Raw genomic sequence first — 26,980 nt, 5'->3', positions numbered from 1 at the left:
ATATAGGAACAGCAAAAATAAGTTTCATCAGGACATCTGTCATCAAGACACTTATCAAATTGCAGCTTTATTTAGCTGACTGTGTTTCTGTTTGAAAATCTTTATCTTCCATAGTCTTTTGTAAAACCCTGAGCAAAAAAATAGGCTTAGTTGTTCCCTAATCTGGAAAATACTTTGGAATCTGTTTTTAAGCCGTAGGTAGGCATGTGGTTTCTCATCATCCCATCATTCTTCACTTCCCCCTAATATTTTATTATGAAAATCTTTCAACACGTAGCAAAGTTGAAAGGATTTTATAGTTAGTGCCCATTTTTCCACCACTTAGATTCTACCATTAACATTTTACTCTATGCTTTATCACAGATTGGCCCATCCATCGATCCATCAATTCAGTTTTTATAAAATGCATTTTAGAGTGAATTGCAGACATTAATATATTTTCCTCTAAATACTTAAGCATGCATATAAATAACTAGAGTTCAGTGTTTTTTTATAGGTTTTTTTCCCCCCTTTTGGGCCAATATTTACATACAATAAAATGCATAAATCATAAGTTTTGACAAATGCATACAATTATATAACCCAAGTCTATCAAGATATAGAACATTACCATCATCCTGGAAAGTTTTCTTGTGCCCCTTCTCAGTCAATTCTCTCTCCCACTTCCCAAGGCAACTACTGTTCTGATTTTCTAGTATTAGATTAGTTCTAACTATCCTACAACTTTATATAAGTGTATTCTTTTGTGATAGAATTCTTTTGCTCTGCATAAGGTTTTTGAGATTTGTCCATCTTGTTGCATGTATCAATAATTCTTTCTCTCTGTTGCTGAGTAGTATTGTGTTGTATGAATGTATCACATTTTATCTTTATTTTTGTATTGATGGATACCTGCGCTATTTCCAGTTTGGAGCTGGAGCTGATATTAATAAAGTTATTGTGAATATTTTTTTTAATCCTCACCTGAGGATATTTTTTCCATTAATTTCTAGAGAGAGTGGAAGGGAGGAAGAAGGGAGAGAGAGAGAGACCTTTGGTCTGTGGGCTGACACTCTAACCACTGAGCAAACGAGCCAGGGCTATTGTGAATATTTTTCCATAACTCTTTTTGTGGGCATACACTTTCATTTCTCTTGGGTAAATTCTTAGAAGTGGAATTGCTGGGTCAAGGGATGGGTATATGTTTAGTTTTTTAAAAAACTGCCAGACTTTTTCCCAAAGTGGTTGTGCCATTTTACATTCCCACCACCAGTGTAGGAGTTTCTGTTGCTTCTCATCCTTGCCAGCATTGGTGATGTCAGTCTTTTCAATATAAACTATTCTGACGGGTATGTAGGAATCTCTTTGTGGTTCATCTTTTACCTTCTAAATGAAAAAGGTATTTGACACAAGAGGAAAGCATCCTTTTCTTCTGTTTTACTACTTTTATTTAGTTTCATATTCACTAACCAGAGCTGGAAAAAAAAAGTGCTGACCATCAGAATGAGTGAATAAGGAGGAGGAGGTTTATTCTCTTCCTCCACCTTGAGTTCTCAAGACTCACTAGATGCTTCTGATAGTTATAAACAGTTAATTCTGGAAAGTGAACGCTAAATAAATAATGATGACGTTCAGGGAAAGAACAGGAGCCCATTCCTTAGCAAACAGCCGTGTGGGCAGTGTGGAGGTTAGCAGGGACAAGGTGTTCTTAAACACTGCTCTTCGGAAACGTGCATCTGTTTCCTTAGAGTTGGTTCACAATGTCTTGTTCATCTTCTCATTGGCTGTTTTCCATGTAAAAGGTAAATTTTGGCTTTATGACACATAAAACAATATGATTTTTACTGAATTGAGCACATAAGTTATGTCAAAGACTTTACTAAACGGAAGAAATAAGCAGGTTAGACTTATAGAATCCTATGCTTCTGTGTATCTAAATATTGATTTGATTCATATGATCAGAATGGAATTGCATTTCTCAGGAAATCCTCAGTGGTTTGACTAGAAGCCAAAACTGTTCATACTGTAGCTGTTTCCTCCTCTCTCCTGTGGACCCAAACAATTACTGGCAGACTGCCTCCAAATTTTTGTTAGGAGAGTTTCATATGAATTTTTCTTTTAAAACAGCAATAGGCTTTAGGAAATACGTTATCCCCTATATCAGGTGTAGGGGAGCTTCCTCTTCAAAAGCAGATTCTTCTGTATCCTAAAACCATCAGAATTTTGGAGTTTCGTTTCTGTTTCTTCTCATTTAATTTGCTATTTCACAATCCCTTTTTTAAAAAACATTGCAAAATTTCTCTTTTCATGAAAAACCGGTGATCCTGCCCTGAGAACAAATTTATTGCCTCTTTTCACCTTTTTCCAGCTCACTGGACTTTGTTAATCAAGCTTAATTTTATTTTATAACAGACTTACTGGAAAGTGAAAGCTAAATTACACCGCTGAATTACACCACTTACTAATTCCATTCCCCCAGTTATTAATAACTAGGGTCTTTTATGTTAGGATTTTCAGAGTTCAGAGGCTGTTGAAGGAGATGTGTCTGAGAGACTGTCAGGAACTGTATGAGGTGAAAAGGCCTTTTCAGAAGGTGAACGTTTTGTACCCAGAGAAGGATGAACTGATTCCTATCTGTAGTGCTAAGTAGGCCAGGAGGAGGAGTGAAAGAAATTTCTTGTCATGGTTTTACGACTGAACTTTTAGCATGTGTCTAAAGGATGTTAAGCTGGTTACAGGGAGTACCAAAGCAGCCAGGTAGGAATAATTAGCCCCTTTTGAAAGCAATCAGCTCGGTAGAGGATCCGAGTTAAGGACATCACCGGCGCTTCCACCCAGTTAGGTGAGATGAGTGTGAGTTTGAACCTTTTGCTGGTTTGAGGGTGGGGTAGTCACTGGCCTCTGGATGTGGGGAACGCTGAAACAGGCTTTCAGCCAGACCCTTTATTTTACCTGTGTGCTTTACTCCTACTGTCAGAGGTACCTGGTGCCTCCAGTTTCTCAGCCTCTTTGGGATTCTACACCATGGATTGGCTGGGAGTTGGCTCTCCCCACTTTTTTTTAGGTCTGATACATCATTTAACTCCTCTGTCTGCTTGCCAATTTCCAAAATTTTGTAGTGCTCCTCTTCTTTTCTCTATGAGCGTGTAGGATTATGCTTTTTAAAAAATTCCTTTTAAAGGTTCCTGATGACTTCTTAGATACAACACCAAACTCACAGTACATAAAAGAAAAAATTTGTAAGTTGACCTTTCTTAAAATTTAAAACTTCTGCTCTATAAAAGGCACTGTTTATTAGGGTTCTCCAGAGAAACAGAACAATAGAAAAGATGGATGGATGGATAGATAGATAGGAATAGATTAATTTTAGGAATGGGCTCATGCAATTGTGGAGTCCAAGAAGTCCCATGATCTGCTGTCTGCAAGTTGGCGAAACAGGAAAGTCAGCGGTATAATTCAGTCTGAGTTCAAAGGCCCATGGATCAGGAGTGTCAATGTGCAAGGGTAAGAGAAGATGGATGTCCCAACTCAAGCAAACAGCAAATTTGCCCTTCCTCCACCTTTTTCTTCTATTCATGCCCTCAATGGATTGCATAGTACCCACCCAAGTTGGTGAGGGCCATTCTTACGTAGTCTACTGGTTCAAATGCTAATGTCTCCCGGAAACACCCACAGATACACCCAGAAATAATGTTTTAACAGTGATCTGGTCATTCTTTAGTTAAGGATGACACATAAAATTAACCATCATATACCATTAGAGAATGAAAAGAAGCCACAGAATGGGAGAAAAACCTTTGTAGAATGCAGATCAGATAAAGGACTGGTATCCAAATAAACAAATTCTTAAAGCTCAACAATAAGAAGCCAACCCAATTTAAAAAATGGGCAACAGATCTGAACAGACACCTTACCAGAAGAGAAAGAAATACAGGTGGCAAATTAGCATATGAAAAGTGCTCAACATCATATGTCATTAGAGAATTGCAAATCAAAACAATAAGATACCACTACACACCTATTAAGATGGCTAAAATCAGGGCAACAGTAACTCTTAATCCTCACCTGAGGATTTATTTCCACTGATTTAGAGAGAGAGAGAGAAATATCTTGATGGAGAGAAACATTGATCAGTTGCCTCCCTCATATACCCCAACTGGGGATTGAACCTGCAACCCAGATAAGTGCCCTGACCAGGAATTGAACCCCCAACTTTTTGGTGTATAGGATGACGGACGCTCCAACCAACTGAGCCACCCATCCAGGTCTAGAGCAACAGGAACTCTTATTTGTTGCTGGTGGAAATGTCAAATGATCCAGCTACTTTGGAAGACACCTTGGCAGGTTCTCACAAAGCAAAACAAGGTCTTACCATATGTGATCCAGCAGTCATGTTCCTTGGATGATTTACTAGATGGTTAACTCCATTGGGAAGGCATGTGAGTGGGTGAGTAGATAGGTGCAGGTAGATGTGTTTATAACCTGTGTCATAGCGTAACAGCTGCTTGAGGGAGGTGCCCAGAGGTAGAGAGGCTCCATTGCAGTTCTGCTTTGCCACTACCATCTTCGGAGTGTCTTTTTTAGATAAGAACTTCATAGTAGCCTTCATAGTCCTTAATAGAAGCACTTTTTATAACCTGTAATTGTGTGTTAGTTGTTTAATTTTCTGCCTTCCCCATTAGACTAGAGACCCAGTGAGGGAAGAGACTATTTTTTCATCTCTGTATCACCAATAGCAATATCTACCACAATATCTGGTATGTAGAGTAGGTGCTCAATAAATGTGTGTTTAAGAAAGATAGACTAACCAGTGTTCAAATGAGAGTGAATATTTGCCGTATTAAATGTGGCAAATTTAAATATTTGGCAAATGAGAGAAATACAAGCTTAAAGGCAGAAATGCCAGTGTAGCCCGGCCAGTGTTGCTCAGTGGTTGAGCATTGACCTATGAACCAGGAGGTAACGTTTTGATTTCCTGTCAGGGCTCAATTCCCAGTAGGGGGTGTGCAGGAGGCAGCTGATCCATGATTCTCTCTCATCATTGATGTTTCTATCTCTCTCTTCCTCTCCCTTTCTCTCTGAAATCAATTAAAAAATTTTTAAAAAAAGAAATGCCAGTGTACATGTAAACTGCTTATCTTTGGCAGGAGTTGTAGGATCTGATGGCAGTACTTCAAGGCAGCAAAAACTGTCTTTAGAAAGACAGTGGCAATTCATCAATTTCTAACCTACCATGAGAAGCACTTCTAAGAGCTTTTTCTTTTCCATTTTGAAAGAACTGTTGAACACAGCAATGTGTGTATATATATTAGTCATTTATTTATTTGCCTTTTTAAAGTCATCTTGACAAAAATTTTGGCCAAAACACAAAACAGTACCCAATAAATTGCTGTGTACAGAATTTGTTCAATGTACTTTTTTTGTTTTTTTTCTTCTTATTAATAGTTTCTTCTTACGTTTTGGAATTTTGAGCTACAGGCCCATTTTTTTAAAAATATATTTTACTGATTTTTCACAGAGAGGAAGAGAGAGGGATAGAGAGTTAGAAACATCGATGACAACGAAACATCAATCAGCTGCCTCCCGCACACCCCCCACTGGGGATGTGCCCGCAACCAAGGTACGAACCCGGGACCTCTCAGTCCGCAGGCCGATGCTCTATCCACTGAGCCAAACCGGTTTCGGCTGTTCAATGTACTTTTAAAAAATTGTAGCTAATTCCTGAAGGTTTCTTTTGAAGTATATAAATTGTTCTCAATTGAGCATTAACAAATAATAGTCATAGAATTGAAGAGCTCTTAATTGTTTTACTACTATGACTCAGTAGATGATTTATTATATAATGTTACTCAAACACTAAAAAACAGTTGTAAATTTTCATAAGGAATCATATTCTTCAACTATTTTCTCTTTCTTTATTACACACAAAATTTCAGTTCACTGTTTGGTGGTAGGTTTTACTTACCTAGCAATACTTTTCTAAAGGTATTTTCTAAATTTTTTTTTAAAATATCTATTCCTTCTTTAACAATGTGCCCATCAGATTCAACAAGCATTCTTTCTATTTCTTTGGCATGGAAATTAAGACAAAAGGAAGTGTTCTATTATAGACTATACAACAGGTTCCCTCATCTTAAGTTATTATTTTCACACATTGAAATAGGAGACCCAAACAGTTTGTCGTTCTGATGATCATCTTTTCATATGTGGTTTTCTCTGGAACTGGAGAAAACTATGGAATTAGGAGAAAGCATCTCTATTCTGGAATGTAAAATTAAAATAAAAATAGATTCCCAATAATGTGTTAAACCCTGGCAGGTTTGATGACTTCTGATCTAGCTCACTTTTTCGTTTTCTTTTTCCACACAGATTGATAGAGCTCCATTCTCCCGATAGCAGGAACACGTTGATCCTACGCTGCAAGGATACAGCCACCGCACACTCCTGGTTCGTAGCTATCCACACCAACATTATGGCTCTCCTCCCACAGGTGTTGGCTGAACTCAACGCCATGCTTGGTGCAACCAGTACAGCAGGAGGCAGCAAGGAGGTCAAGCATATTGCCTGGCTGGCAGAACAGGTAGGCTGGGCAGCAGGGTAGGGTTGCCATTCACAGCCAGGATGGTTCCCCCATTTCATATTGATCATGCAGTCAGGTCTGGACATCTGGATTGCAGATCTTTTGTTTATCCTCCCTACCGTTTAGCTATTTGTTGCTAATTATCACCTCCACCAGAAGAACTGACCGTCATGATAATCATCATCACAACAAACTTAAAAGAGGTTCTTATTTATCATCTCTGTTCTTAATGACAGAGAATACTTTTCATGATTTAGAACAGTATCAGGAAACTGTTCCTGTAAAAGGCAAGATAGTGTCACCACTACTTGCCATTGTAGCAATAAAACAGTCATAGACAATATGAAAATGAATAGGTGTGGCTGTGTTTCCATAAAACCTTGTTTACAAAAACAAGTAATGGGCTGCATTTGGCCCACAAGTCATAGTTTCCCAACCCCTACTTTAATTTAGTCTGTTGACAGTTTTAGGAACAGCAGGCTTAGTCCCCTGCTCTGGGAAAAGTATAAAATATACAAAGTATTTTACAAGCCATTAGACAAATGTCTCCCCCAACTGAAAAATGAAGAGAAACAAGAGAACCTAAGTGGCTATTGGCCGAAGGGAAAGGAAGAACTTAATCCAAGTTTGACGTAAGGGAGACAAAGTTCTATTCGATGTATGGTGCATACTTTTTCTTTTGGGTCTGGCACTGTCAGCCGAGCCAGAAGGACTTGAAAAAAGAAGACTGGACTTGGGGTTCAAAGAAGAGTGTTCAAGTGCTAGTTCTGATTTTCACTGGTTTTAGCTCTTTTTAAAAGTGCCTTCATCTCTTAGAATCCTGGTTCCTTAATGTATGTGCAAGGGGCAGGCAGGCAGTATCAGCCCAGGGTGGTTTTGTTGTTTTGTTTTGTGTTTTAAATACAGTTTCCCAGGTTGCCCTTCTACCTCCCCGCCCGCCCCCCCATCCCACTTCCACCTCAAAAGAGTTTTGATTTGGTAGATCTATTGTGAGGCCTGGCAATCTTGTTTGGTAACTTTCAGTGATTGTATTGTGGACCATTTTGGATTCTAATCTATTTTTCTCAGCTCTGAAATTTTTGAACATTTCAAATAATAATTATAATAAATTAGAACATAGAATTATATTACTAACACAAACTTAAGAACCATATATATTTAGATATGTGATCATTTTTAGGGAGCATAATTAGAATAACTAGACAGAGAAGAAACTAATGAAAATCATGGTATAACTACTTACAACTTATGAAAGTTTTAGTCTTTTAGTTATGTTTACCATTGTTTCTATTTTTTATGCAATAGTTGAAAAACACCATTGAATTGCAATTTTTTGTGCTTTCAGCAATGGTAGAAATATTTATGATTTTTAAAAGCTAATAATTCACATAGTTCAAAAATCAGAAAAAAAATTAAGAGGTGAAAAGTCTTACTCTCTTTCCTGTCCCCCATCCGCCTAGTTCCCACTCCCAATTCCCCAGAAAGGTCATCAATTTCATTACTTTCTAATAATTTGTTTGAGAGTTTCTCTATGCAAATAAAAGCAAATATGAACATATATCCATCTTTTCCTCTCTTATGAAAGAAGATAGCATATTATGCACACTATTTTATACCTTGCTCTTTTTTTCATTAAACAATATATCCTGAAGATCTTTCCATATCAATGAATAGAGGGCATTCTTTTTTCCTTTGTGTGATTGCAGTTAAATAAGCACACCTCCAACTTTATTATCGTCTTTTGCCATTATCAATGATGCTGCAATGAATAACCTTGTAGTTTGTTCTTTAAACATGTACCGTCCAAACTCTGGTTCTGAGTTCAGATAAATCAGGTAACAAGGGGACCCACCTATCTGAATATATTTGGTTCATAAGTTTGTGTTAGTGAGTATTAAAACTTTGGTCAGAAAAGGATTTATGGAGAAATTTACATAAGTTCCTGAGTTTGGATAATGACAATTCAGAGAGTAGGGGATATTTCTCTATCTGTAAGATAACTCCCAGAAGTGCTGAGTCAACAGGTGTATTAATGATCTATTACTATATAATGAATTACCCCAAGACTTAGTGGCTTTAAAATAACAAGCATTTACCTTACACAGATTCTAAGGATCAGGAATCTGTTTACAATTTGCCTAAGTGGTTCTGGCCCAGGATCCCTCATGAAGTTGTTGTCAAGCTGTCAGCCAGGGTGGCAGTCATCTGAGGGCTTGACCGGGGTTGGCAGGTCCACCTCCAGCACGATTCATTCACATGGCTGTTGACAGGAGGCCTCAGTTTCTTGCTGCCTGTTGCAGAAGTCATCAGGCCTTTCCACGGGGCTGCCTGAATGTCCTCAAAACATGGCTGCTGGTTTCCCCCAGAGTGATGATCTGAGAGAGAGAATAAGATGGAAACTACAGTGCCTTTTATGACCTCTACTCTAGTCTGCTTTACTCTTCATAAGAACTGAGTTACTAAGTCCTACCAGCCTACACCCAAGGGCTTCACCTCTTAAGGGGAAGAGTAGTAAAGAATTTGTGCGCATATTTTTAGTTTTGTTTTGTTTTTAATCCTCATTAGATGATATTTTTGCACTTGATTTCTAGAGAGAATGAAATGGAGGGAGGAGAGGAGAAAGAGAGAAACATGGATTGGTTGCCTCCCACATGTGCCCCCATCAGGGCTGGGGGACCTATAACCGAGGTACTTGCCCTTGACCGGGAATCGAACCTGAGACCCTTTGGTCTGCGGGTCAAGGCTCTAACCACTGAGCAACCAGTCAGGACATATTTTTAAACTACCACAAAGGGTATGTGCAGTTGTAATTTTGGTAAATATTTCCAAATTGCCTTCCATCAGCCTTGAACTAATCTAAATTAGTTCATTAGTTCAAACATTCCCAGCAATGTTTGAGAGTTGCCAGACTTTTTAAGTGAACTTAACATAGTTTATGCTACATACAGACAAGTCGGAGAAAAATAAAGCCACCAATTCATCAGTCTGTCTTTTATGAATCATATTATGTGTGTTTCCTCCACTCATTTGTGAGCTCCTGGAAGACAGGAGCACACTTTTTCTAAATGTTTATTGCCACCAGAGAACTTAGCCTCATGCTTTCTATTATAGTACAAGTGCAATAATTTTTTTCTTTGTCTCTGTACATACATACAAAAAGCAAGCAAACAAGTCACTCATTATAAAATCTTGTCTAAGAAGAAAACTTTAGGGTTGGGAAATAATACTAAGAAGAAAAGTTTCAGCCACTTTAAAAATAGTACCACTGATTGCACAGTGAACACCCAAGTGTGCTTTATAGTCCCTTGGCTTTGACTCTGTGCTAGAGCAATGTCTGTTCTTTTCCTCTGCATTGAAAGGACTGTTCATAAAGTCAGCACATTCTATTGTATTAAAGGATAGGAATGATCCAGAATAAATCTTCAAAAATATACTTTATCATGAACTATAGTGACATCTAATTGGAGAACTCCAGGGTTAGTGGTGGTTAAAAAATAATAAAATAAAATAAAATAAAAATAGTACCACTGAACTAATTCAAAGTACTGTTTCTAAAATACTCTTGATTTTTACTTTTCTGAGATAGTTGTTTGGGTTACCCAAATTAAATATCACTCTCAGAATAAGGTGTTGAAGCAAGAGTGGATACCATTTCTCAGAAGTATTATGAGCTTATGTATCTCATAAAGGTTGGACTTGGTACATGCCAAAGCCTTTTCTGACCTAAGATTGTTTATGAGTGGGAAAATGGTCAAGATAATTTCAGATCATATAACCTGTTAAATGTAGGTAACCATTTCTATTGGCAAGAGGTGCATCTCCTGAAAAGCTTGCATATAAATGAAACCGTTCCAGTTGTACTTGGAAAACATAGTCATTTGGGACAAATAAATTAAGAAAGGATCATTTAACTTTAAATGATTTCTCCATAATTTATCCTTTTTGTTATTTCACGTTGTCATAAATTGAGTTTACTTAAGACAGGGGAAACCGCCGAAACCGGTTTGGCTCAGTGGATAGAGCGTCGGCCTGCGGACTCCAGGGTCCCAGGTTCGATTCCGGTCAAGGACATGTACCTTGGTTGTGGGCACATCCCCAGTAGGGGGTGTGCAAGAGGCAGCTGATCGATGTTTCTCTCTCATCTATGTTTCTAACTCTCTATCCCTCTCTCTTCCTCTCTGTAAAAAAATCAATAAAATATATTAAAAAAAAAAAAAGACAGGGGAAACCTATAATATAGATATTTAGTAACTGATAAATACTAATCTGTTCTATGCAAAGGGACTTCTGTCCTTTATTGATACTGATTTTTACGTGACTGATAGTTGACCTTTTAGTTGGTTATATTCTTAAAAGGGAATTTTCTTTAAGTGCACCAAATGGGGGAACATTAATTATCTATAAAATCAGTATTTTTAAGCATTTGAGTATAGGTTAGAAAAGCCAAGACAGCCAGAGAAAACTTTGTTCTCACAGTTCCTACTTGGTCCCTGATAATTCCCCAAATGTGTAAAGACTCAAAGTAGTATTAGTGAAATGGTTTATTTAGTGTTTGCTCTTTGTTTTCTATTATAAAAAATAAATAAAGAACAGAAGTACATCACTTGTCAAAAAGATTTATAAGATTAAGAGATTTAGGGAATGAGTAATAACTATTAGTATTTTTTCATCTTTAATGCTATTCAACTCCATTTATTCTAAAATAAAATTTGCAGAAGGGTCTTATTTGGCAGAGTATATGCAGGCATATGGGTATGTGGGTGTTGAAACACAAGCAAATAAAAACCCTAACATTAGTGTCCCTTTTTTCTCCAGCCATAACCTCAATAGTGGAGCCCCAAGGCTGCTTGCACTGATACCACAACTGAAAACACAGGCTATATATAGCAGGCAGCATTTGACTCCAGTAAAAGCAAACAGTATCTTTATAAGTTAAGGCAAATAGGCAAACAGAATGACTTAAATTGAGGCTTTCTTATTCTCCAATGGTAAGTAGAAAAGGGAAAAGATATTCTCCAAAATCTAAGGACTCAAGAGAGCTAAAGAATAAACACTTTTTAAATTATTTTAATTGAATAAAAAGTTTTCTATCTTGAAATTGAATATTCTATTGACATTAGCAGTTTTCCTTTGGAGCCTAAAATATCTTCCTTGGGAAGAAATACATTTCATTTAGGTTTTCCAAATCCATATACTCTGATCTAGCCTTCAAAATCTCCCTCTTACAACTTAGGAGATCATTAATTTTTTTAAAAATCAGATTATCATTTTAACCCTTTGGGAAGATAGATGTTACATTATTTTCCCTCCTGAAATATTATCCATAAAAATTTCAGAGACAAAGACTTAGTAGTGAACATAAACTAGAAATCCCTTTGGGGTACCTGTGACCCCAAAATGTAAGAATCTAGGGAACCTATTTAGAGATGGCATTCTCCCTCCAGACATTACAGTTACCTATGGACTAATACAGAGTCCTAGAAAATTTGGGCTCACTGATAAGACAAGTATAATTATTTCTACAGTAATTTGCTTGAATTCTGAAAGTAGAACAACGGTCACTTCACTGGGTGGAATTCATTTCCCACTCCTGGAATCAGCTGGGGGCTCTAGCTAGGAGAAAAGAGTCTGAGTGTTAGTTGTTATAACACAGAACAGAACCACTTAGGCCATTTGTCATATTATAAATGTATTCTTAAGGTACTCTAACATGTCCAGATTATCTTCAGAGTCATTAAGGAGGAGAAAATGAAAAGGGGCTCTGAGACGTCTCTTTAAGAGACAAAAAATTCATCAATTTGAATTCTCCTTGAAGCCATCTGTCACTGTGATGATTGTGAGCTGAAGAATCAGTGTTAAAATACACTGAAAATATAAATGATCAGAGTACACTGCATAAAATATATTTCCAAAATATTGTTTTGGAAATTTTTACATTCAGTTATTTATATATGTGTGTGTGTATTGGGTTGTAATGTAAAATATTTCTTTTTTTAATATTTAAATTAGGTTTTTAAATTCTTTGTTATTGAAAGTATTTAAAATATATTTCTTACAAAAATATTTGAAAAATACTGATGTTTAGAAAATATGGATGGGGAAACAAATGGAGACTCGAGACCTGCTATGTCAGACCACCACTGAATGGACTTTTATAATTACATATCGTTATAGTTAGCTCTGCTTTCTGGATTTCACCATTGTAACAGGCAAAACTAGATGGTGGAAGACAGCAGTGGAGACCTGTTCTCATGGCTGTGACTGAGAAGGATTTGCTGCTTTATGACTGCATGCCATGGACAAGGGATGCCTGGGCATCACCATGTCACAGCTACCCTCTTGTTGCCACAAGGTAAGACAAAAGACATAAAAAGAAAGTATCTGTCCTACTCTAAATCTTCTAAAGAATTTTAAAGTGAAGTCTATTATCTTAGGTGCCTAAAATAGGATTTAAGTAGCTGACATAGTTGATTTAGACAAAAACTTCTTTCACAACCTTATTGATTATTTTGCTTCTCCTAGCTCAGAATAAATGGTTTCTGTCATTAGTATTTTTGTGTGCATTTTTTAAGTTGTTGAAGCAACTTTCTAACTGCTCCCTTCAAGCCTTGCTTAGTCATGAATATAAGTAAATAGTGTGTGTGTGTTTTTTCCTTTACTTTATTGACTGTGACTACAAAACCACTGAAATTGTGGCAGCCTCTTGACCGAGTGATGAAATCATTTAAACCAGAATGTGGTACTGTGGATAAACCACACAACTCAACCAAAATATTCTTCAATTTCTCTTTCTGGTAGAAGAGCACATAATTTTGATTCCATCAAATAAACATTGATTTGACCTGAAGCAACAGGATGTTTCTAGCATGCTAGAAGTGGGGAGTTGCAAGCACAAAGAACAGAGAAATGTAGATTTGAGTGCCAATATGTCTTAAGAGAGGACTGGAAACTAGTTACCTCGTGTTAAATTAGAAGACATATGCACATTCAGTTTTACTGGAGCTTTAAAAAGAATCAGGTTTTGATGTAATTCAGAAACTACACAATTAAAAAGGACCCCCACAGAAAAGCATTTGGTACTCAAAAAAGCTAAATGTTGAAACCATCTGGTATGTCCCACAGGGAACAGTGGGGAGCAGTCCTGCTTTGAGCAAACAAAGATTCATGTGAGGAAAGGTATTCCTTACGTTACAGGAAGACTTGCATGTTATATAGGACTTTCTGCAACTTGCCTCGCTCCCTTACATATATCATTTTTAAAAATAAAAATATAATTTTTACATAGCTTTTCAGGAGTGTCTCTGTGATTTAGAGCTGGAACACCTAGATCACAGAATAGAGACAAGGGATTTGTTGAGCCTCAGAATGAGAGAGGTATGCCCTCATTAAGTCCTTCAGGACATAAGGGTCCTGCATGAAGACTAACTCTAACCATAATTACCTTTTTGTTTTGTTTCTTAATCCCCACTAAATTATGCCCTTGAGGTTAAGAACTGTGACTTAGTCATCTCAGCACTTCCTATAATGCTTTGCATATAGTAGGCCCTCAATAAATCTCAGTTGAGTTAAATTCTGTTACTTAAGTTATAGTTTCTCTGTCATGGTTATATTGGAAGCATGACAGGAATCCTATGAAAGCATGTGGACATGTCTCAGTAGTTATAAGTGCAACGATTAGATTTATATTTTCCAAAGAGTTAAGCTTATGAATATGACTGTAGAGATTGCTTAAGTTTAAATTTCATGGTAAAGGCTTATTCTCTAGTTATGATTATAAAATGCAAGGAGGGTAGTTTTATCCTTAGACATTTCCTTAATTTGTGGCACTGTGACATTCCATAGGTGAGCCTTTGTTTAATACTAGAAATTACAATCCATGAACAAAAGTTTCTGGCCATAGGCTAGACTAGTCCTAGACCACAAAAGCACTTTGGTACTAAGGAAGGAAATGGGGTGTTTGTGTTTGTACTATCAGTGTGGTATTAATTTGAAACTAAAGAAAAGTTAGAAATAAATTTAAGAGTTAAAATTATAACAGGAGTAGATCTTCATGACCTTGGCTTGGGCAGAGTTTTCTTAGATATAACACCAAAAATGTAAGCAACAAAAAATAAATCAATTGGACTTCATCAAAATTTTAAAATTTTTGTGCTTCAAATGTCACCATCAAGAAAATGGAAAAAACAGTGAAAAGACAACCCACCGGGTGAGAGAAAATATTTGCAAAATATATATCTAATCAGGATCTTGTATCTAGAAAATATAAAGAACTCTTACAGCTCAATAATAAAAAGATAAATTACCCAATTAAAAAATGGGAAAAGGATATGAATAGACATTTGCCCCAAGAAAATATACAAATAGCTAATAAGCACATAACAAGATGCTCAACATAATTAGCCATCAGGGAAATGCAGATCGAAACCACAGTGAGATAGATACCTCGTCCTACCCAGTAGGATGCCTATAATTAAAAAGACAGATAATAACAAGTGTAGACTTGGATGTGGAGGAAATGAAACCATCATACACTGGCTGCTGGAAATGTAAAACGGTGCAGTCGATGTGGAAAACAGTCTGGAAGTTCCTCAAAAGGGTAAAGTCACTGTATGACCCAGCAATTCCACTCCTATGTTGTATACCCAAGAGAAACGAAAACTTATGTCCACCCACAAAATTACACATGAATGTTTATAACAGCATTATTCATAAAACCCAAACAGTGGAAACCCCAAGTTCATTCAAATAATGAATGAATGAATGAATGAACAAAATATGGTATATCCATACAGTAGAATATTGTTTGGCAATAAAAAAGAATATGGTTTTGATAAATTCTGCAATATGGATGAACCTTGAAAACATTATGCTAAGTGGAAAGGAGTTAGATACAAAAGACAACATAGTATTTGATTCCATTTGTATAAAATGTCCAGAATAGGCAGATCTATAGAGATAGAACGATTAGTCATTGCCAGGAGTATAGGATGGAGAGTGGGAGAAACAATGAGTATAGGATGTCTTTTGGAAGTAATGAAAATGTGCTAAAATGCAATGTGGTGGTGATTATATAACTCTGAATATACTAAAATCTATTTAACTGTACACTTTAAATGGGTAAAGTATATGGCATGTGAATTATATTTCAATACAGATGTTATAATTTAAAAAAACAATACCATTTAATGGAAGGGACTAAGGCCAATCCTTAATAAACTTGAGTTTGAATCCCTATTTTGCCACTTCTAGTAGGTAATTGGGAGCATGTAACTTAACCTTTCTGTGCTATAGATTTTTCATTTGTTAATGAAACTCTAATGAGATAGGGCGGGTGTGAGTATTAAATGAGTTTATACTTGTAAAATGCCTACAGTGTTACCTAACACATTGTTAGCTGCTTTAATTACAATAATAATAATTTATTATTAAGTGAAAATATGTCCAAGAAGAATTCTATATAAAAAGTATAATTGGTTTAATTTGGCCATTGTTAAAAGAGGAGTTTAGTTCTACAACAGCTTTTACAAGTAGTGAAAATTTCATATTAAATGTGAGGAATTCAAATGTATTATTTGGATCAACCTAGGCATGCAAATTGAAATTGTCCATTAATTAAATGGGTAGGGCCTGTAGCTCCCTGAACATGTTTCATACTAAATTTAATTAATGTAACAGCAGGGATTCTTAACTCCTTGTTCAGGAAGCACCAGTGGATTAGGAACAAAGATGACAGGCAGATGAGAAGTTTAGTTTTTCCATGTGTCCATGTCCACCAGGTGGAATTGGTTTAAGTCACTACATGATATAATCAAGTGGGTTTTAATCATCCTCTGTCTCCCAGAGTGGGTAGAGTATGGCCACTGAGAGAGAGGCCCGAGGATGGAACCAGACCAGGAGGTTTACTACAAAGAAAGGCAAGGCCAGAAAGTGGTGTGCTTATGTCTTTTTAGTGTGGGGGAAAGAGAGGGTTTGAGATTTATATGAGTAACTAGAGGCCCAAAGCACGAAAATTCATGCAAGAGTACGCCTTCCTTCCCCTGGCTGCTGGCACCGGCTTCCCTCTGGCACTGGGACCCAGGCCCTGGGCTTCCCTCCTCCCGCTGCCAGCAGGCACCTGGGACCCAGGCTGGCTTCCCTCATGCCACCTGCAGGCATCCAGGAGCTGGGCTGGCTTCCCTCCAGCCCCAGCTCCATCAGGAAGGATGTCCGGAATGACATCCGGAAGATGTCCGGTCTGATTAGCATATTACCCTTTTATTATTAAAGATGAGAAAGGGCTGAATGTTCACTTTTCACTGATTTTATCTCTAATACTTGGGAACATGTTCTTATGAATGGATGAGACCAAAAAAAAAAAGATAGCATAAACACATAGGGAAGAAAAATTAAGGACCTTGATTATCCACAAAAGTAGATGGTCAAAAATCAAAGAACATTGTCAGGGTAGTGTAAATTATCATGAGTTATCGTTTATATTGGCTTGCACCCCTACAGATTCTTGGAAAGCAAGATTTCGTGTGTGTGTGTGTGTGTGTGTGTGTGTGTGTGTGTGTACTTAAATAGCTGATATTTCAGGCTGGTAAAGAATTCAGTAAAACATTAAAGTGGTAAATGAAGAGGATATTTATTTATTCATTCATTCATTCATTTATTTAATACATCTCATGAGATTAAAGCCAGATACATGATAGAGGTAGAAGAACACATTGGTTTTAAAGGTGCTGTGGATTTTGTAGGATGTGCATTTTGTCGTCCTTTTCAATAAGCTCTCTTTGACTGGAGGAGAAAAAGATCCAAAGAAAGTGTGACTGCTTTACAGTGTGGAAAAGGGAGTAGTGTTGTGCTTGTAGCACTTATAGGGCAAAAGCTGCTAAAACGCCTTTGCGTGAGCTCATCTGGCCTCCCCACTTAAGGGAGCCTTTTGGCCGCGTGCGCTAACTAACTGCTCACAGCAAGACTCCAGCAGCTGGTTTGCATTAGATTCCCTCTGCCAAATATTTCATAATCAGATCTGTAGGAAACATTTTCCTAGACTTTATTTTTTTTTTTTTAATGTCTGACTTGGGATTAACAACGAAACTGAATATGGTAGACCGCACCCTGTCACTTTCCCCATGCACTGCCTTACTTGGATGATATGTGGAGTAATTTTGAAACTTATTTAACTCCTGCTGAAATAGCTAATGTTTAAGTGGCATGTTGGTTCTCTGGGAATCAACTCAATGAGGCGGTTCTCAAAGTCTACTTTCATGGCCCTCTGGGGATCCCTTCTTCAGGGGATCTGAAGATGAGTTCAAAACTCTTGCCCTAGCCGGCTTAGCTCAGTGGATGGAGCGTCATCCTGCGGACTGAGGGGTCCCAGGTTCGATTCCGGTCGGGGTGCATGCCTGGGTTGCGGGCTCGGTCCCCGGTTGGGGGGCGTGTAGGAGGCAGCCCATCAGTGATTCTCTCACGTCATTGATGTTTCTATCTCTCTCTCTCTGAAATCAATAAAGAAATATATTTAAAAGAAACAAACAATTACTAAGAAATAAGTTGCTTTTTTTCACTGTTGACATTTGCACTGAGAGTTGGTAAAATAGCTAGTGCCTTAGCATGAATCAAGACAGTTGGCACCAAACTGTATGACTTGGAGGGGGTGGGAGGATGCCAATTTAACCTCAAAATGTGTTTGTTGGAGCAGTAAAAATTATTCGTTTTATTCACTCTCAAACCTTGAGTGTTCATCTTTTTAATATTGTGAAGTATGGTGGTTTTCTCAAAAGAAAAGCACGTGTGTATTTGAGTTGTGAGTTGAACTAGCTGTGTTTTTCATGGAACATCTTTTTTTTTAAATATATATTTTATTGATTTTTTACAGAGAGGAAGGGAAAGGGATAGAGAGTTAGAAACATCGATTAGAGAGAAACATCTATCAGCTGCCTCCTGCACACCCCCTACTGGGGATGTGCCCACAACCAAGGTACATGCCCTTGACCGGAATCGAACCTGGGACCTTTCAGTCCACAGGCCGACGCTCTATCCACTGAGCCAAACCGGTTAGGGCGGAACATCATTTTTTACTTGAAATAACAACTGGCTGACAAACTATGGTAAGTCAGACTTGAGTATTCATCAGACATTTTTCTCTAAAATGACCAAAATGATTTTGTCACTTAAGAAAAACACAGATAGTATTTGTTGTCAAGTTTAAAATTATAGCTTTCAAACAAAAATTAGAATTCTGGAAAACTGGTATCTGTCCCTGTGAGTTGACAGCTTTCCAGTACCTAAAGAATTTTCTGATGAGATCAGTAGTGGTGTTAGCAAATGTGACTTTTTGATATTATATAATGAGATGGTTTAAACATTTGGAAAATCTGCATAGCTCAGTGAAAAATTATTTTCCAAGTGACCAATGAATGATGTTACAAATCATTTAAGCATATAAAAAAGATCCATTCAAAATGCAAGGGAAACCAGTGGATTTTTAATGTAACAGGATATTAACTTTATTGATAAGGTTTCAGATCCTACATTGCAGCTGACCTTTAAGAAAGCACTTGATGCCTGGACCCAGTGGCTCAGTGATTGAGGGTCGACCTATGAACCAGGAGGTCAGGGTTCGATTCCTGGTCAGGGCACATGCCCAGGTTGCAGGCTCAATCCCCAGTGTGGGGCGTGCAGGAGGCAGCCAATCAATGATTCTCTATTTTCATTCATGTTTCTATCTCTCTCTCCCTCCCCCTTCCTCTCTGAAATAAATAAAAATATATTTAAAATATATTTTTTAAAAACCCTAGCTGGTTTGGCTCAGTGGATAGAGCATCAGCCTGCGGACGGAAGGGTCTGGGTTTGATTCTGGTCAAGAGCACATGCCCGGGTTGCAGGCTCGATCCCAGTAGGGGGTGTGCAGGAAGTAACCAATCAATGATTCTCGTCATTAATGTTTCTATCTCTCTCTCACTCCCACTTCCTCTCTGAAATCAATAAAAATATATTTTTTAAAAAAGAAACCACTTGAGTTTTGGTTCAGTGGAGAGGATATCCACAAATATCTCAAAAGGCTATTAAAATACTTCCTTTTCTAACTACATACTGTGTGAGGCTGGGTTTTCTTCATATACTACATACTGCAACAGAACGCAGATGCTGATAGGAGAATTCAGCTATCTTTCATTAAGCTGGATATTAAAGAGATTTGTAAAAACTTAAAACAGTGCCACTCTTCATTAAATGTTTTTGTTTTGAAAATATTTTAATAAAGATAAGTTATTTACATTAACATGTAACAGGTTTATTATTTTTATTTTTAAGTGAATTAATACATTCTTTTAAATTTCTCAGTTTTAATTTCTAATTATCAATAAATATAATGGATGCAAACAAAAGCATTTTAATTTCTAATTATCAATAAATATAGCAAATGTAAACAAAAGCATTTTAGAGTACTCTGTAGTTTTTAAGAGTATAGAAGGGTGCTCAGACAAAAATGTTGGCAAGCCACTAGTTTAGTGCTTCTCAACTGTAGCTACACACTTAAACCATCTGGAAAATTTTTAATAAAATAGTTTCCTGGGCCACACCCTAGACCAGTTAAGTCTGAATTTTTGAGGATGTGAGCCAGGCATCATCATTTTTAAAAGCTGTGTACCAGGTGATTCTAGTGTACAGCCAGAGTGGAGAACTATAGTCATTAACTTGGTTAAACCAGTTAGTGGATAGAAGAAATTGCCTTTTCTTTGAGAGATGCACTCTTGCCTTTTATCTGAACCGACAGTGACTCCCTGACAACTAAGGGAAATGTAAAGGAGCACCCATTTGCTCTTAGATGTGTTCTTGCTCAGGTTGTGAGAGGAGGGAAGGAGCCAACAAATTCGTAGAAAATATTATAGGTATATAGCCTACCATGAAGCCAACAAGCCTTTTTTTTCTTCTTACTGTACATTTCTTAGTCAAGTTTTTAAAAATTCTGTATGGAAAACATTGTCGGCTGGATTTCTAATAAGTGAGGAAGTATGTTTGTACTCATATACAGATCTTCTTAGAACTTACAGGAAAAATTTTTTGGAAGAAGTAAATAAATTGAACTGTATTAAGTGGTTGCCATGAAACAAAATGTTGAATAGTTTAATGACCCTAAGGAAAATTACTTTTCTCTTGTTTTTTTCCACATGTGTACTTTACTGTTTTTTTTTTTTTAGCAGTTTCATTGAGATATAATATACATAACGTGATTCACCCATTGAAAGTATAAAATTTAATGATTTTTAGTATGTTCACAGAGTTGTACAACCATTACCATAATAAATAGTAGAACACGTTAATCACCCCCAAAAGAAACTCGTAACCTCATTTTCCCCCTCCCCCAGCCCTAGGCAACCACAAATCTACTTTCTGTCCCTATGGATTTGCCTATTCCATGTAGTAAATGGAATTACACATTTTATGTCCTCAAGGTTCACCCATGTTGTAGCAGGTGTCACAACTTCATTCTTTTTTATGGTTGAATAATATTCCATTGTTTGGATATACCACATTTTGTTTGTCCGTTCATCGGTTGATAGATATTTGGGTTATTTCTATTTTGGGGCTATTATAGGTAATACTGCTATGAACATTTGTGAACAAGTTTTTGTGCTAGCATATGTTTTTAGTTTTCTGGCTACAAACCTAATATCTAATATCTATCCTAGACTTAATATTTCTAAAAGCAAATCTTGTGTTTCCCTGACAAACCTTTTCTTCCTGCACTCTTTTCCATTTACCTAATGGAAAAATCTTTTTATATGCTTATTTGCCATCTGTCTATCCTCTTTGATGAGGTGGCTGTTCAGATCTTTTGTCCTTTTGTTTTCAGTGTTTTTAACTCCAACGATTTTTTTAAAATTGTGGTACAAAATACATAACAATATTTATCAACTTAACTATTTCTAAGTGTGCAAAAGTAATGTTCGCTATGTGCACATTATTGCACAACAAATCCCTAGAACTTTCTAATCTTGCAAAACTGAGACTCAATTTCCCCATCTAACCCAATCCCTGGTAACCACATTCTACTTTCTGTTTCTCTGAGTTTGATTACTTTGGATACCTCATATAACTAGAGTCATGTAGTATTTGTCTTTTTGTGACTGGCTTATTTTACTTAACAGTGTCCTCAAGGTTCATCTGTGTTTTAGCTTTCTTCTTTTTAAGACTTAGTAGTGTTCTACTGTGTGTAGACACCACATTTTCTGTAGCCATTCATGCGTCAGGAGACATTTAGGTTGCTCCTGGCTTTTGTGGCTAATGCTGCAGTGGACATGGGTGTGAAATATCTCCTCAAGAGCCAGGTTTCAGTTCTTTGGTATATATGCCAAGAAGTGAGTATTTTGCCCGTTTTCTTTTTGTTTTTGTTTTATTTTTCTTGATTTCAGAGAGGAAGGTGGGGGGAGAGAGAGAGATAGAAACATCAATGATAAGAATCATTGACTGGCTGCCTCCTGCACGCCCCCTACTGGGGATTGAGCCCGCAACCCGAGCATGTGTCCTTGACTGGAATCGAACTGGGACCCTTCAGTCTGCAGGCCAATGCTCTATCCACTGAGCCAAACCAGATAGGGCTTGCCCGTTTTTTTTAACTGGGTTTTTTGTTTTCTTACTGTTGAGTTTACGAGTTCTGTGTATATTTTGAATACCAGTCATTTATCAGATATGTGTTTTTCATATTTTTTTCTCCTACTCTGTGGCTTGTTTTTTCATTCTCTTATCAGTGTCTTTCAAAGAGCAGAAGTTTCTAATGAAGTCCAACTTATTGATATTCTCTTTCATGGAAAATGCTTTTAGTGTATTATGCTGATCACCTACATTTTCTCTTAAGATGTCTTTTAGAAATTTTACACTTTTGCATTTTACGTTTAGATCTAAGATTCCTTTTGACTTAATTTTTGTGAAAAGCGTAAGGTCTTTCAAAACGTCAAGCAGCTGAAACCGGTTTGGCTCAGTGGATAGAGCGTCAGCCTGCGGACTGAAAGGTCCCAGGTTCGATTCCGGTCAAGGGCATGTACATTGGTTGCGGGCACGTCCCCAGTGCGGGGTTTCTCTCTCATCGATGTTTCTAGCTCTCTATCCCTCTTCCTTCCTCTCTGTAAAAAATCAATAAAATATATATATTTTTAAAAACAAAAACGTAAAGCACAAGGCCCAGATGCGTTCACTAGTGAATTCTACCAAACATTTAAGGAAGAAATTTCCTATAATCTCTTTCAGAGGATAAAAGCAGAGGCAATGCACTGGCTGGTGTGGCTCAGTTGGTTGAGCGTTATTCTATGCACCAAAAGGTTACCAGTTCAATTCCTGGTCAGGACACATGTCTGGGTTGTAGACTCGTTCCCCAGTAGGGGCATGCAGGAGACATTAAATCAATGTTTCCCTCTTCCTCTCCCTCTCCCTCTAAAAATCAATAAAAACATATGTTTTAAAAATAAAAACCCATTTGAAAAACAAAGCAGAGACAATACTTCCTAACTCATTCTATGAGGCATTACCCTGTTACCAAAACCAGATAGACATTACAAGAAAAGAAAACTAAAGACCAAGATCTCTCATAAGCATAGATGCAAAAATCCTCAACAAAATATTAGCAAATCAAATCCAAAAATGTATAAGAAGATTTATATACTACAACCAAGTGAGATTTATCTCAGGTATACAAGGCTGGTTCAATATCTGAAAATCCATTAATGTAATTCGTCATATAAACAAGCTAAAGGAGAAAAATCAAATGTTACTATCAAGAGATTTTAAAAAGCATTTGACAAAATACATATCTCTAACAACATACTTAGTGGTGACAAACATGACATTTTCCCACTAATATCAGGTACAAAGCAAGGATGTAGCCTCTTGCAACTCCTTTCCAACATCATATTGGAAGTCCTTGTTAGTGCAGTAATGCAAGGAAAGGAAGTAAAAAGTATGCAGATTGAGAAGGAAGACACAAAACTTGTTTTATTCACACATTTCATGATCATCTATGTAAAAAACCCAAAAGAATTGACAAAAAAACTCCTGGAACTAATAAACAATTATAGCAACATTGCAAGATACAAGGTTAATATACAAAAATTAATTGCTTTTCTATATACTAACAATGAACAAGTGGAATTTGAAATACAATGCCATTAACATTAGTAACCCCAAGAATGAAATACTTATGTATAAATCTAAAATATGTTCAAGATACGTAGTATGAGGAAACTCTGATGAACAAAATCAAACAACAATTAAATAAATGGAGAAATATTCCATTTCCATATTCCATTGTCAAGAGGTCAGTTCCCGATTGATTCAATGTAATTTCAATAAAAATTCTAGCAAGTTATTTTATGGATATTGACAAACTGATTCTAAAGTTTTTATGGAGAAGCAAAAGACCAGAATAACCAACACAATATTGAAGGAGAACAAAACGAAAGGATTGATACTACCCAACTTTAAGGCTTTCTATAAAACTACACTAATCAAGGTAGTGTAGCCCTAGCCAGTTTGGCTCAGTGGATAGAGTGTCGGCCTGCAGACTAAAGGGTCCTGGATTTGATTCAGGTCAGGGCACATGCCCAGGTTTCGGGCTTGATTCCCAGTAGGGGTTGTGCAGGAGGCAGCTGATCAGTGATTCTCTCTCATTGATGTTTCTAACTCTCTCTCTCCCTTCCTCTCCGAAATCAATTTTTTTAAAAAGGTAGTAGTTTTGGTGAAATAATAGGTAGATAGATCAGTGAAAGAGAATGGAGAGCCCAAAATTAAACTCCTATAAATATAGTCAACCGATCTTTGACAGAGGAGAAAAGGCAGTGCAATGGAGTAAAGATAGTCTCTTCAAGAAATGGTACTGGAACACCTAGACATCCACATAGAAAAGAATGAATCTAGTCACAGACTTTACACCCTTTACAAAATTAACTCAAAATGCACAACTAAATCTCCTAGAAGATGACATGGGAGGAAACCTGTCTGGCCTTTGGTGTGTTGATGGCTTTTTTAGATAACATCAAAGACATTCATGAAAGAAATAATTGATAAGCTAGACTCCATTAAAATAAATTTCTGCCCTGACCGGGTAGCTCAGTTGGTTAGAGCAGTGGTCGGCAAACTGCGGCTCGCGAGCCACATGCGGCTCACGGGCCTCGGTTTGCTGCTCTGTTGACTAATGAGTTTGCTGACCACTGACCTAGACTCTCAATTCCAATAATTACAGGCTGCTGTTGTTCCTTGTGATTAAGCCCCTATCCCAGTGGTCGGCAAACTCATTAGCTCGCGAGCTGCAGTTTGCCAACCACTGGGTTAGAGTGTTGTTCTGGTACACCAAAGTTGCAGTTTGATCCCCTGTCAGGGCACATACAAGAATCAACCAATGAAATTTATGTTTCTCTCTCAAAAAAAAAAAAAAAAAATTAAATTAAAAATGTCTGCTCTGCAAAATACAATGATAAAAGAATTAGAAGACAAGCCATAGGTTAGGAGAGAGATTTGCCAGACACATGATAAAGGACTATTAGCCAAAATCTACAAAGAACACTTAAAAGTTTAACAATAAGAAAACAAATACCTCAATTTAATAATGGGCCAAGGAGCCTAGCTGGTTTGGCTTAGTAGATAAAGCGGCCTGCAGACTGAAGGGTCCCGGGTTCGATTCCCATCAAGGGCACATGCCTGGGTTGCGGGCATGATCCCCAGTAGGAGGTATACAGGAGGCAGCTGATCAATTATTCTCATCATTGATGTTTATATCTCTCTCTCCCTCTCCCTTCCTTTCTGAAATCAATAAAAATATTTTTTTAAAAAATGGGCCAAGGACCTTAACAGACATCTCACCAAAGAAGATACAGAAATGCCAAATAAGAATATGGAAATATGCTCTACATTGTATTATCAGAGAAATGAAAATTAAAACAATGAGATACCTCTACACACTTGTTTAAATGGCCAATATCAGAACACTGGCAATACCAAATGCTGGTGAGGATGTGAAGCAACAGGAAGTCTCATACATTCCTGGTGGGAATGCAAAAATGGTATAGCTACTTTGGAAGACAGTTTGGCGGTTTCTTACAAACATACTCTTCTGATACAATCCATCAATTCCACTCCTTGGTATTTACCCAAAGGAGTTGAAAACATGTTAACACAAAGCTATGGAGTTTGGGTGATTATAATGTGTCAGTCAATATATATATACACACACACACACACACACAACACACATCTGGTGAGTGAGGTTGATAATGAGAGCAGCTATGCATGTGTAGGGGCTTATCATTTCCTAAACAGAATTGAACCTTTTATTGATATGCAGAGCCTCTTGGGAGCATAAAAATGCCTGTGGGAAATTGGGGACTTGGCCCCACAAGCCCAGTGTTCTGCCTGTGACACCAAGGGTCATTTTATGGGGAAAAACAATGGTATCTACTTATATTGAAATGTGCTTCTCCAAACACTGCTGATGGCTTTTATAATTTTCTGCGTATCAGTCAGCATAAACTGCTGACATCTTCCCTGACAGTACATTAAGTACTTTTAATCTTTGCTCTGTTTGTGGTCCTAGGTTGGTTCATTCTGGCTCTGGATGTCGATCACCCTCACTTGGTTCTGACCTTACATTTGCTACCAGGACAGGCTCTCGGCAGGGCATTGAGATGCATCTCTTCAGGGTGGAGACACATCGGGATCTGTCAACCTGGACCAGGATACTTGTTCAGGGTTGCCATGCTGCTGCTGAGCTGATCAAGGAAGTCTCTCTAGGTATGGATCTTAGCATTTCACTTCTAATAGTAATTAAATGGAACTGTTGTTATACGTAAAGTACAAATCATTATCATGTGTACCAGACTTTAAAATGTTCTGAAATATGGCAGCTTAAAGTGATCATGATGGGAAGAAACCTGGTTTCTTTGTATCTATAGCAAAGTTTTTCCAAGCCTTGTACATGGCTCTGAATTCATTCATAAAACCCTCTGTACAAGATGGCAGTTTTACTGTTCATCCTTTTAATCTTTCTGATAATATAAAGACTCATTTACCAAGTACTAGATGCATTGACCCTCTAGTTAAGATTTGGAATTTAAGATACACATAGATACCCTTAAAATAAGAGCATCTGGCAAAGCTTATGGCTATAGAAAAGTAATTTGGAATACAAGTTTCTCTTCAAAAGTTTGAAGATTGTGTACCCAATACTTACTGAAATAACCATCTGAAGGAATTAATTTCCATTCTTAAAGCGCCCTCTTGTGGCTAGTCTATATGATTGGGGGTGTGGTTTCATACGTATACACAGTATTTGTGTATTATGCACCGTATATATGTACAGATATTTCCAGATTGCCTTTCATTTTAATAAGAACAGAGAATATTCAAAATTAATATACAATTACAGTTTCTAATATAGTTTGAATTGCTTTA

At 37.2% G+C, this 26,980-nt stretch overlaps 1 protein-coding gene and 1 non-coding gene across 3 annotated transcripts in view; both read left to right on the top strand.

Moving 5' to 3' along the window:
* SNTB2 (syntrophin beta 2) overlaps positions 1 to 26,980 on the top strand; it is an 85,045-nt gene that overhangs the window by 40,479 nt on the left and 17,586 nt on the right. Inside the window, exons 3-5 of one of the 2 annotated variants that reach the window (XM_028143230.2) lie at positions 6,349 to 6,559; positions 12,769 to 12,911; positions 26,124 to 26,320. In XM_028143230.2, the coding sequence (XP_027999031.2) occupies positions 6,349 to 6,559; positions 12,769 to 12,911; positions 26,124 to 26,320 (551 nt within the window). The remainder of the gene's footprint in view (positions 1 to 6,348; positions 6,560 to 12,768; positions 12,912 to 26,123; positions 26,321 to 26,980) is intronic. The other variant, XM_054711086.1, reaches the window with a different exon arrangement.
* LOC114230990 (small nucleolar RNA SNORA22) lies at positions 9,829 to 9,943 on the top strand. The gene has a single exon (XR_003616981.2). It is a non-coding gene; the product is annotated as a small nucleolar RNA SNORA22 (small nucleolar RNA).

Source organism: Eptesicus fuscus, chromosome 21 (genome assembly GCF_027574615.1).
Source record: "Eptesicus fuscus isolate TK198812 chromosome 21, DD_ASM_mEF_20220401, whole genome shotgun sequence".
In the NCBI taxonomy this organism is placed as follows: domain Eukaryota; kingdom Metazoa; phylum Chordata; class Mammalia; order Chiroptera; family Vespertilionidae; genus Eptesicus; species Eptesicus fuscus.
This window is presented reverse-complemented; position numbering and strand designations above follow the sequence as displayed.